The sequence below is a fragment of the Chaetodon auriga genome, chromosome 1 (assembly GCF_051107435.1).
Source record: "Chaetodon auriga isolate fChaAug3 chromosome 1, fChaAug3.hap1, whole genome shotgun sequence".
In the NCBI taxonomy this organism is placed as follows: Eukaryota; Metazoa; Chordata; class Actinopteri; order Chaetodontiformes; family Chaetodontidae; genus Chaetodon; species Chaetodon auriga.
The window spans coordinates 25,893,512-25,904,473 of NC_135074.1; the positions used below are offsets into that span (position 1 = coordinate 25,893,512).

The following is a 10,962-nucleotide window of genomic DNA, read 5'->3' on the forward strand; positions in this document are numbered from 1 at the left end:
GCTTGGGAAAACCAGTTCCTGCAACAGAGCTAATGGATCCATTCAAAAGATAAAAACTAATCTGATATGCTGTAAGTAAAAGCAAAGGTCACATGAAGTGAGAGCACAAAACAAATTTGAAGTCTGCCAAGTCTACAACTTCCCCGTCTCCCCTTTCCTAATCGTGTAAGGTCAAAGATGCCGCCTTTAACCTGTCAACTTTGGCTGTTGTAAAACTTCTGCACAGAGACACATTTAACTGCTGCAATCAACTATCCCAGAGGTGTTCCTCCTGCATGCTGTTGGACCTTTCTCTAAACGGTCCAACATTGTTTCCTTTTTCCCACTTGACTGAACAAGGGTCACCGTTTGAAGACCTGCTTACAGACTAAAACATACCCTCCATTCAGTACATGCTGACCTGATTGTAGCCGTGATCTTATTGTTTCAGACTGAGTTCATGGCCATGCAATAGGAGAGGGTCAGACTGTATAGAGACTACAGGAATTTGATGACTTCGCCACTCAAATCTACCTGCCAATCTTACATTCAATCTTACTTGTGAGGAACACCTGAAGGTAAAAGAAGTCGACATGGGACTTTGTGATTTTGGTGCTTGTTAACTACCTCACTGACCTCCAGCTGATTCCTGAGGCTATGCCCTCTCCAAGGAAGATGTGTCTTTTTGTGCCCTCTCCAGGACACCACCCAGTCAATTCAAAGAGGGCTGGATACTCCAAGCTGTTGTTTAGCACATTGCCAGGGGATTGTTTGTATTGCCAAATTCCCCCATACGTCTCACCTTGGGCAACTCTGAAAAGGACAGAGTATTGCATCTATCTGGGAGTTTGGTTTCTCACCTCGCCATGTGCATTAGGGTGAGGTCAACTACATGCAGTTGCTCATTCTCCTGTACTGGCTATAGCTCTTCCTGCACCAAGGTTATGATTATCTGAGATTCAGTCCTCCAAGGGTCCCACCTGTGCCTGTAGCCCAACTGGCATGGCACTATAACCACACACAGATGTCACAGGAACTGAGCCTAAGTTCCAAGACCATGCATTGTTTTGAGCATGGCCAGACCCGTTGACACCATCTCGTCTGCAAACTCTCCTTACAGGCCTGTCTGGAGGAGGGGGCCCCAGTTTCCAGATTTCAGGCAAGGTCTTGGAATCACCTTGCTTGGCCCCTCTCCAATTTGCCTTAGGGGACCCTACCAGGTGCCTGTGACAACACAACTCCTAGGGTCACGCACACTCCTCTACCACGAGAGGGTGGTAATTTATGGATGGTGATTGTGTAAATTTCTCATAAACTGCAATCCACCTGTTTGGAAAAACATGTTTATTCAAGATTCAAATGAATTATTTGCCTATAAAGTACATACACAGTATGTCATAGAATTATATTTATACTCATATTGAAAGATTAATTTCTGAAAATCAAGGAGTTTGCTTTCATTTTAATGTCTAGTTCTCTGATATTTGCAATATGGAAGCTGGCTGAAATGATACGTTAAGTTCGCTTGACCTATGTGTCAAAATGACCAAAGTGTGAACTATCTCTGAGGTGATAGAAGGGACAGATGAACAGGCCAGAGTGACACCTAATAGATCAGGTCTTTACGACCCTGTTTGGAGATGAGAAGGAGACCTGCTGCAGCCAGAAGTCCCTCTCTGTCAGGCCTGCAGCCCTGACCTCCCCAGGGGAGCGCGTCATTAGAGCCCATATAAACTTTTGAAGTAGTGAGTCCAAGGAAAGGCTAGGTATGTAAGGCAATAAATTGTGACTTTAAATACAAACACGAAAAGTGAAAGAGTGCATGACCCCTGACACGGGGATGACTACTACTGAGCAGTTATGTCCTCTGTTTTTCTCCCCTCGGATGGATACCTGCCAGCCATAACTTATTACTTCCCACTATTACACTCAATAAGACAGAGAACTAAAGGGCTTCTTTGAAGTTTGTTTACTTTTTTACTTGAGTCAATAAATCCGTACCAATGATTCAGAGCAGCTAGGTAAAACCACTAATTAATTGTGACATTCAAAATGATAGGGAAGAAATTCTTTAAAGCTTTGTCATCAGAGCAAATAACTTAAACATTGCTTCAGTGAATGTGAGTCATTATGAGATTTGTAACAAGTACAGCAGAAACCTATTTAAGTGCAAGATGTTTCTTGGAAAAGGCAAAGAGGCTGTAGTAAGTTCTGCAAGGGTGAATGTGCATGCAAATGTTCTTAAAGTATTTGAGAGCACATACCAAGGAAAGCCTGCTATTCCAAGAGTTTATAGCTCCCTCTGATGTCCGGTGGGTGAGTGACAGTGAGAGGCAGGCAGAGGGTGTTTCTCCATTGCATCTCGGCCAGGGACAGCTGACTGGTTGGGATCTAATTGCTCTCAAGTGAGGTCAGCAGGAGGCATTTATCTAAGCAGAGTGCACAGCGACAGTGGAAGATGCACAGAGTCAGCTTGCCAGAATCAGGGAGACATCCATGGGAATTGACAGAAGCTCCCAGCTCTTGCTTAGCTTTAGTGCATTACTGGGCTTGGTTTACAACTGAGGCTACAGCTTTAGAACTAAAGAATCTTCAAATCAAAACTGTTGCTGAAAGGGAACACACCTCTGACAACTGCTGTCATCATTGAAAGCACATGTAAGTCATTAAACTACGGATTTTCTTTTTTCTTTTTTTTTTGTTTAAAAAAGAGCAGCATAGTTTGTTTGAAAGTACATATTGTATGTATGCTGGTACAGAGGATAATACAGACCATAGATTTGTGAAGCAATCCAACAGCACTGATGCAATATTTCACTGTTTTGGGACCATGACAGGGAGACTTATGCCTGTAAAAGTACGCCACAGAAAGTTTGATTTACTGTCAGGAAATGCAGAATGCTTATTCGGGAAGTTGTTTGACAATGTGTGGGAAAACTATTCCAGAACTGGGTGAATCCCAGAAATCATTTAATTACTTTTTTGGAAGTTGTTTCAACTTATAAGTGCTCTTGAGTATAACTTTTTTGCAACTGCTTTAGCTGGAGTCAAACTGGTCTACATTTTTTGTATTTTTTTTATAGTGACATCCTGAATAACATTTCCTGAACTGGATTATGACATCCCTTGTCGGACTATGGTCATAAGAGGATGGAGCAATCAACACACACCGCTACTGAGGACTAAAGAGAGACATCATCTCATAATACTATCATCTGTCTTGTTCTTCACACCATTCTTCAGCTTCAGCCAACTCCAACCAGCTTTACAAAAGCTCCACAACCACCCTGTCTCAACATCCCACTAGGAATCCCTGCTGCAGGAACAGGGACCCGGAGGTCACAACTCAAGGGTCACAAATCAGGGGTCAGGGGGCAGCTGGGCTGAGGGATAGCGCACAGATCTCTATCTGACATTTCAGGATGTTGTTCATTGATCCCCACTGCATTGTATTATAATGCGCAAATGGATGCTGACATGGAACCTTCAAAATCTGTTCTCGGGACTGTACCTGCATGCAATCTTCTTGTTCGGCAGTGTGTGTGTGGTCTACAGTGACTGCACTCCAGAGCAACTTGCCGCCATCATGAACTGCTCCAGACACGAGCGACACACCAGGAACTACGACTACATGGAGGGAGGAGATGTGCGCATCCGACAGCTGTTCAGCCGCACGCAATGGTTCCTAACAATTGATGACAATGGCAACATCAATGGGACTCAAGATCCCACCAACTGCCACAGTAAGGACAACTCTTTTAGTCTGATACAAATTGCTAGCTATAAGTATCTCTACATTTATTAATCATTAAAAAAGACACTAATGTGCTAGAATGTGAGTGGGAATTAACTTGAATGTAAGTGTGAACACAGTCCTAGAATTTAGTAGTGAGATCTTTCCAATGAGTCAGTTAAGAACTGTTGGCCCGTCAAGGTGACAGAAGCACGTGGGAGGTGTTATTGTACAGAGTGCTCCACAGTATAATCACAGTGTTAATGGGTCATGTGTCTGTTAGAGCAGCCAAAGACACAGAGGTAAAATGAAGCAGGTGGGGGCTTTAGCTTGTTAAGCCACAACACCGTCTAAACACAGGCCGTAATGAAGTAAACTTGGGTCTTGGAGGGTCTTGGAGACTGATGCATGCCAGGCCCCTGTCACCTCAGGCTCACACCAGCACAGACTCACATTTGTTCAGCCTGATTTACTCTACCGCAAACTTGCAGTGTCAGAGCGAGATCTTGGGACAATGAATTTGTATGAATATTAATGATGGTAAAATTGCCATTCCCTCTCTGATGGACCTGTGGTTAGCAACTGACATTTCACACAGAGACAGCCATGTGATGAGTCCAAAATGCATGCCAGTTAAGTACTGAATGGGTAATTTTATCTGCTAGCCATGGTTTTGATGTAACTTAAAGTGTTAAATTGTTAAACATGTTGCTTTAGAGCCCACATTTTTAAAAGTTCGTGTTTTTAGATACCACTGGAAGTCTCTGTCATGGTGAGGATGTTTTATGTAGTTATCATTTCCTTCTATCTGACAGTGTGGCCGTGCCTGGAATGTTGGCTTGACGGGGAAATGACTCAAAGTGGATGGAAAAGATGCTTGTGTAACAATTGGCAATGAAAGATAAAAAAAATTGATAGACCCATATGTGGCTGACAATCGCACGCTAAAAGCACACAGAAATTTAACCAATAACCCTTTGAAGAGACAAGCGTGGTGCAGATATATATGTAATAAATCACTGAGTCATACTTTTTGGCTGCAGTTAACAAGAAGTATGAGAAGCTGATTGTATAAAGGTTTTTTTTTAACAGCAAGAAAAAGCAAAAAAAGAAGAAACCAAAATGAGGCACTTGGAGCTGCATTATTTTTGGCTTCTACATTCCATGTGCCTCTGCAACAAAAATATAGGCTGACTTCCAGTGAACTCATCTCTTGTACCACACAAGTTTTTTCTAACTTTAATATACTTCAAAGGGCAATTCAGATTTGGTTCGTTCTTTGCTTATTTCATGTTTTCAAGCCTTTCTATATTCAATATATAGAGAGCTAAAAACTTTTAAAACTGATATTGGGATATCAGAGACAAAAAACAGCTGTGTTGCAGAAATGATAAAAAAAAAATAATGTGTGCACTCTGGTCAGGGATATTGCAATAGTTTCCAGTAACATTTTGTTCTGAATGTGTCAACAAATCGTCAAAAGCAAACCAATCCATGTTGCATATAAGATAACAGATGAATATACTTTGTGTGCATGTTTGTGTCTAAGTGAAAGACCATGACATAGCTTCATTTGAGTTTAACCAAAATGTGATAATAATATCAATAAAAAGTGAAGTTAAGCCACAGAGAAGAGCAGACAAACAACTTCCAAGTCGGCAGTCACAAATTATAAACCACAGCATGACAACTGGAAAACAGGGAATTCAAAGGCAATTACTATGTAAGTGGGTAGTAGTATGTTTTTGCCTAGATCTCCACTAAATCACTCATCCTGTGGCATAATAGATCTTGTGTCAGGTGCAGCCAAATGGAAATAATTTAGAGACTGCTAAATGACTGCTTAATGCTAAATTGAAATACAGATAATCTGATAAAGATACGGTGTATTTTGTCATTTCAGCGCAGATAAGGATTAAACGTGCATTTGAAGACAAAGTGAATAAAAGCCATTAAATGAATTTGCAAGACATTACTTGTTATCAAGGTATTTAGTATGAAGCAGTCAATTTCAATCTCAAATTCCACTGTGCAATTATTCACTCCTGATGGAAGGCAACATCCGGCACATGTAAACACTGGATTCAAACTCAGTTCAGAAAAAGCAGGATTAGGGATTACCCACGAGTCATTTTACTTAGCCTTGGGTTGGGACAGCAAGTGATAACAAATCTGTTCAAGATGAGGATAGCCTGGGAGGCCATCCACATCAGAGTCAAAATGTTAACAATATGTGCGAGTGCATGTGTGTGCGAAAATGTGTTTCATCTTTCCGCAGTAGACCAAACAACTGTAGCTGTTACATGTAATATTATGGGAATAGCACTTCTATGCCATAAGAGCACGCCAAAAGATGCTTTACTTCTTAACAACCATTAAAACACACACAGCTATACACTTGAGAAATAAACATAAACTGCATCTGCAGTTGCCACTAACATATGGTTTATTAGGAAATAGTAGGTTAACTTGAGTCTGAATGTATACAGGTTGTACAACTTAAGATGCAGCTCGAACAGGGTTCATTTGAACTTTGGGACCTTCAGTAAGTCATGTCACGATAAATCAAGTCAAACGGGGTAATAGAAAAGCAGGTATATGAGGACACAATCAAAGGGCAACAATATTAAGTCAAATATTAAGTTCAAGAGTGGAACATAAACAACATTCCAAGATTGGGAGACTGCCATCTGTTTGTGATCAAACACTAAAATGCAGCATGCGCAATGTCTGTCTGAAGAGCCTTAATAGAGTTCTTCCTTTTTTTTCTCTGCCTGTCAAATGAAAGCATTTCTGCAATATGTTACAATGGACAAGGTTGATATATTATCTAAAACTGTATCTGGACTTTGCAATCTTAGTTTGACTGTTACATTAAGTTAATGTCTTATAATTCACCCTGTAACAGTAGCATCATACCGAAGCTCAAATCTCAAAGAACTAAGAAAACAGTCCATGGGTAACAGCTTTCTCTATAATGTGACAACATTTTACATCATTTATTGAGCCAAGCAGATCTGTATGACTGCTGCACTAATAATCAGTGATCTGAGTATTTTTTGGATTAAATGGTAACATAAAATGCATTCTTGCTTCAGAGTAATAAATCAGCTCCTTCAGGTTCAAGGGAGGTTAAATTCAGAAATACATAGATCTGAATTTCTACGTTAAAAGTTGAATTCATTTTAATCTTCAAAATGGCACACTGCTGTGTTCTTACCTTTTTACGAAAGCACATTCATTGAGTTTCAATGCAAAGACTCATTCTACTTTCTTCAAAAACACATTTCAATTAATAATTAAAATAATGTCTGCTGCAGGTATATCCCCTAGAAATATTGTAACTGCTATTTGCTCTTAAGACACACAATAAAATAATAAAAAAAAATACCACAAACCAAAATAGTTAAGCGTGAGTGTTTTTACTCTCCCACATATTTGAAGGGCAGGCCTAAAATGTTGCGTGCAAAGCACATGCGAGGAGGTAGTTTTCTCAATCCCAGGAGAGAGAGGCCTAATATGTCTCCCATATGTGCTATGGCATAGGTTGTGGTTTGTGTAATGGCCACCCAGGCCAGTTAACAAGGCTTGAATAAAGCCAGAGAAACCACAGACTGATTAACCACAGGAACTTCCATCCCGTTTGTTAATGAAGATAAATGTCGAGAGCAGTGTGGAGTTGGAGTGAAGGCTGAATGTCGATAGCGTCTTATCTGTCCTGTAATGTGTCTCATTTTTCTAACTGTGTGAATGTCTGGCAGGTATCCTGGAGATCAGGACAGTGTCTGAGGGCGGCATATTGGCTATCAAAGGTGTGAAGAGTCAGTATTATATCTCTATGAACAAGGCTGGACAGCTGCAAGGCAAGGTAATATTTTTCTCAGTGATAAACATCATACACCATTTTCAGCTAATCCACAGTCGAGCGCAATTTGAACAATTATTGCTAAACTTCCATTTGAACAATCAAGACCAAGAACTGACGACAAATGCTGGCAACAGCAGATTGCATTGTACTAATTCAGCAATGTTTGTCTTATCCTTTACAGAGGATCTACAGTGAAAACTGCAACTTCAAGGAGGTTTTCCTAGAAAACTACTTCAATGCTTACTCCTCTGCAAAGTGGACTAAAAATGGCAAACAAATGTTCATAGCCCTGTCTCAGAAGGGAAGGCCAATGCGAGGGAAGAAGACCAGGAGGGAGCATATAGCATCTCACTTCATCCCTATGAAGTGCAGGGAGGACGAGAGGAGGGTGGACTGAAAAAGGACTAATGAGTCGCCAATCGTGCATGACTTCAATCACATATTATATATGTTAACAGACACATATAAACTCATTACCAACATCACGCTCCACTCTCCTCCATTTGTAGATTTGTTATGTTATGTTTCATAGTATGTTGTCATTTACATAAGATAAAGCAACAGGTATCAGATGGGCACATTAAACTATCCCACACATCCTCAAATGCTGAAACAAGAAAATACGGAAATATTTGAAATAACTTCAACTGGTACACAAACTGTAAAACCACAAAAGTCTATGCAGTGTTATTGTTATTTTGGGTTAAATATTATATTTCCTTACAAAACAGTTCAGTGTTTTCTTACAAAACAGTAAAATGTATTACGCACAGTCAGGACTATATCCTTTTCCAAAGATGATCGACGCCCGGCCAGATGAGGAGACCTGTGTGATCAACAGAAAGGTCCAGAATAGAGATTTGGCTTGACCAAGAAGTGCTGAAGCAAGCTGGACTTGTCTTTTTTTTTAATGGTACAAGTGCTCAGAGCACACAAAACAGAGACACAATGAATCACTATAGCATGTTCAGCAAAATTCATGTATGTGGGACGATCTGTCTGTGAATGATCTGTTTTGGTCTCCTGCATTGAAAACTCTGGTCACACGCATTGCAAGCGTTCACTGATTCCCTCTTCATTACTGAGGTGTGGTTCTGAAATGCTAAAGTATTCTGCTGCTGCTGAAAAGATATCCAGATTAAAATGCATAAAGAATGTGTATGCTATGGAATCTCTCTCCATCAGGAGTAAATAATCCTGTACACTAAAAGATAGCATATTTATTTATAAGGAGATTTTTTTCAGTTTGTGTTAGGACATTTTCATTTTTACTGCGTATAAATAAGACAAAAAAAGTACCAGGAGGTCCATTTCTTTTACCACACCGTATCAAATACACATTTCAATCTCAATGGACGACTCTCTTTGCATGATATCACTATAATATCCAAATACTGGTCATAAATTTTATGTTAAAGTGTCTCTTTTCCTTACAATGTGCATTGTCCTACAGTGTAACTGTTGAAGTTCAGTATTAAAAGTGGATTTAATGTGTTTTCTGACCACTAGAGGGTATAAAAGAAAAAACAAACTCACAGGAACTAGCTTACCAAGTTCCTTTGGTTCACATGTTAGCAAATTTCTTACTTAAACATCCAGTAGAATGAGAGCAAAACACACATCTTTGCTGTCATTTATCCACTATTCACTTTTTCCTGCTTTGGTTTGGTTGGAGAAAAATATCTGGTACTTGTTGACTTGCTACATGTTTTGCCTTTCATCAGCTGCCGCTCTCCACGTCAGCAAGCCGTTATTTTTCACCAGACACCTGGTAATGTACAACCCATGTCTGTGAGCAGTGTTGATTCGTCGTGGATTTGGCAATACTAGCAAGCCTTTAACATTAAAGCAGGTGTTTTGATTCAATGTTAATGTAAAAAATATTGCTTCATGTAACTTATTCATATGAAACTATGAAGCTGAGCAGCTCTGGAGTAAGATGGAGAGAGAAATGTATTGTGCTGACACACTAATAATGTAGCACACCCTCAATAACTCAATAAATCAGATTTGAGAAATAAACAAGTTTTTTTACTATTAGCATGCTGACCATTGCTAAGACAGATGGCCTTGTTATTCAATCACATTTTTTTAAGTGTCTGCAATCTAAAGTGATTTGGCCTCATTTTTGGTACACGATTAAACTGTATTATGATTAATAAGTACAAAATGAATGATCTATTATTTGCTGTGATTTTGATCTAATTAGAAAATGACTGTTCGAGGATTAGTCTAACTTAATCTTTGAATATCATTTGATAAAATTAGGGCAGATGAGCCTCTGACTCTACAATTTGCACGAGTCTGTGGAGAAAACACATTACACATTAAGCAACTACAGTGTTTCAAACTCTGATATTACTGCAGTCCTCTGGAGAGATTAAGCAGTCCGTTTCCCAACTTAGCTGATTTAATGACAAGATAATCAAATCTGTTGATGTTGTCTTTAAGAAAATTGAATGCACATGGCAAAGAAACATTTGGGAAAACTTTAGAGTCCTTGGACAATCCTTGACACATGATATACATGAATAAGACCGCTCAGTCTGATAAGGGAGGTTGAGATGTGGTAATAAAACTCCAGGATAAATCTATTAATTTATGATGGAAGATAAAAATACATTGACATGGTCAAATGTCACATTCATTCCCTCTGAGTTTATATTGCATTGAGTATAAGTGGAATCTTGTCAGCACAGAAAAATATCGCAGACATACTGGCAGGGTGCCGACACCATTCGTTCATACAAATATACTTATAAACACACATGTGCAGGCACACACACACACGTACACACACGTACACACACACACACACACACACACACACACACACACACACACACACACACACACACACACACACACACACAGCACGAGCTTTACCTTTTGCCTGGGTTCACATCTGGCTTGGAGAACCCCCGTCAGATAAAGACAGTCAAATTGAGAGAGCCAACCCCTGAAATACGTTTGACCCAAACAACATCTGAGCAAGGTGAAGGCTTCTGCCAAGTCACGCAAAGTTAGTCTTAGCAGATAATTTGTAACATGCTCAAAATGTAAACACATTTCAGACTCAAGGCTGTGTATTCCCAGCAGGACGAGGGGAGGCTGAAGCCAGCGAGAATGAGAGAGAACTGTCACAGATGTAAAGCTAAAGACTTCCAAGAGAAAAGGCACAACACAGGCACGCCAGACCTATAAATTATACTTACAAGTTGTTCCAAGAGAGAGGGAGATTTTGTTTAATAAAATGCTCCTGAAATCTTAAATCACTGTCATACTTTTTCAATAATTTTTTTTTCTTCTTACAAAATGCGGGATTCCCATGCACTTTTCTTCATCTGCTGTTCATTAGGGTTATCAAACAGCAAAATCATGA

General features: G+C 39.7%; 1 protein-coding gene across 1 annotated transcript; it reads left to right on the forward strand.

Annotated features, from left to right (window-relative positions):
• The first annotated feature begins 2,382 nt into the window (after positions 1 to 2,382).
• Positions 2,383 to 9,589, forward strand: fgf7 (fibroblast growth factor 7). The gene is made up of 4 exons (XM_076738307.1): positions 2,383 to 2,637; positions 3,063 to 3,722; positions 7,474 to 7,580; positions 7,762 to 9,589. The coding sequence occupies exons 2-4, from the start codon at positions 3,437 to 3,439 to the stop codon at positions 7,975 to 7,977; spliced, it is 609 nt and encodes a 202-aa protein (XP_076594422.1). The 5' UTR covers positions 2,383 to 2,637; positions 3,063 to 3,436; the 3' UTR covers positions 7,978 to 9,589.
• Positions 9,590 to 10,962: the final 1,373 nt, after the last annotated feature.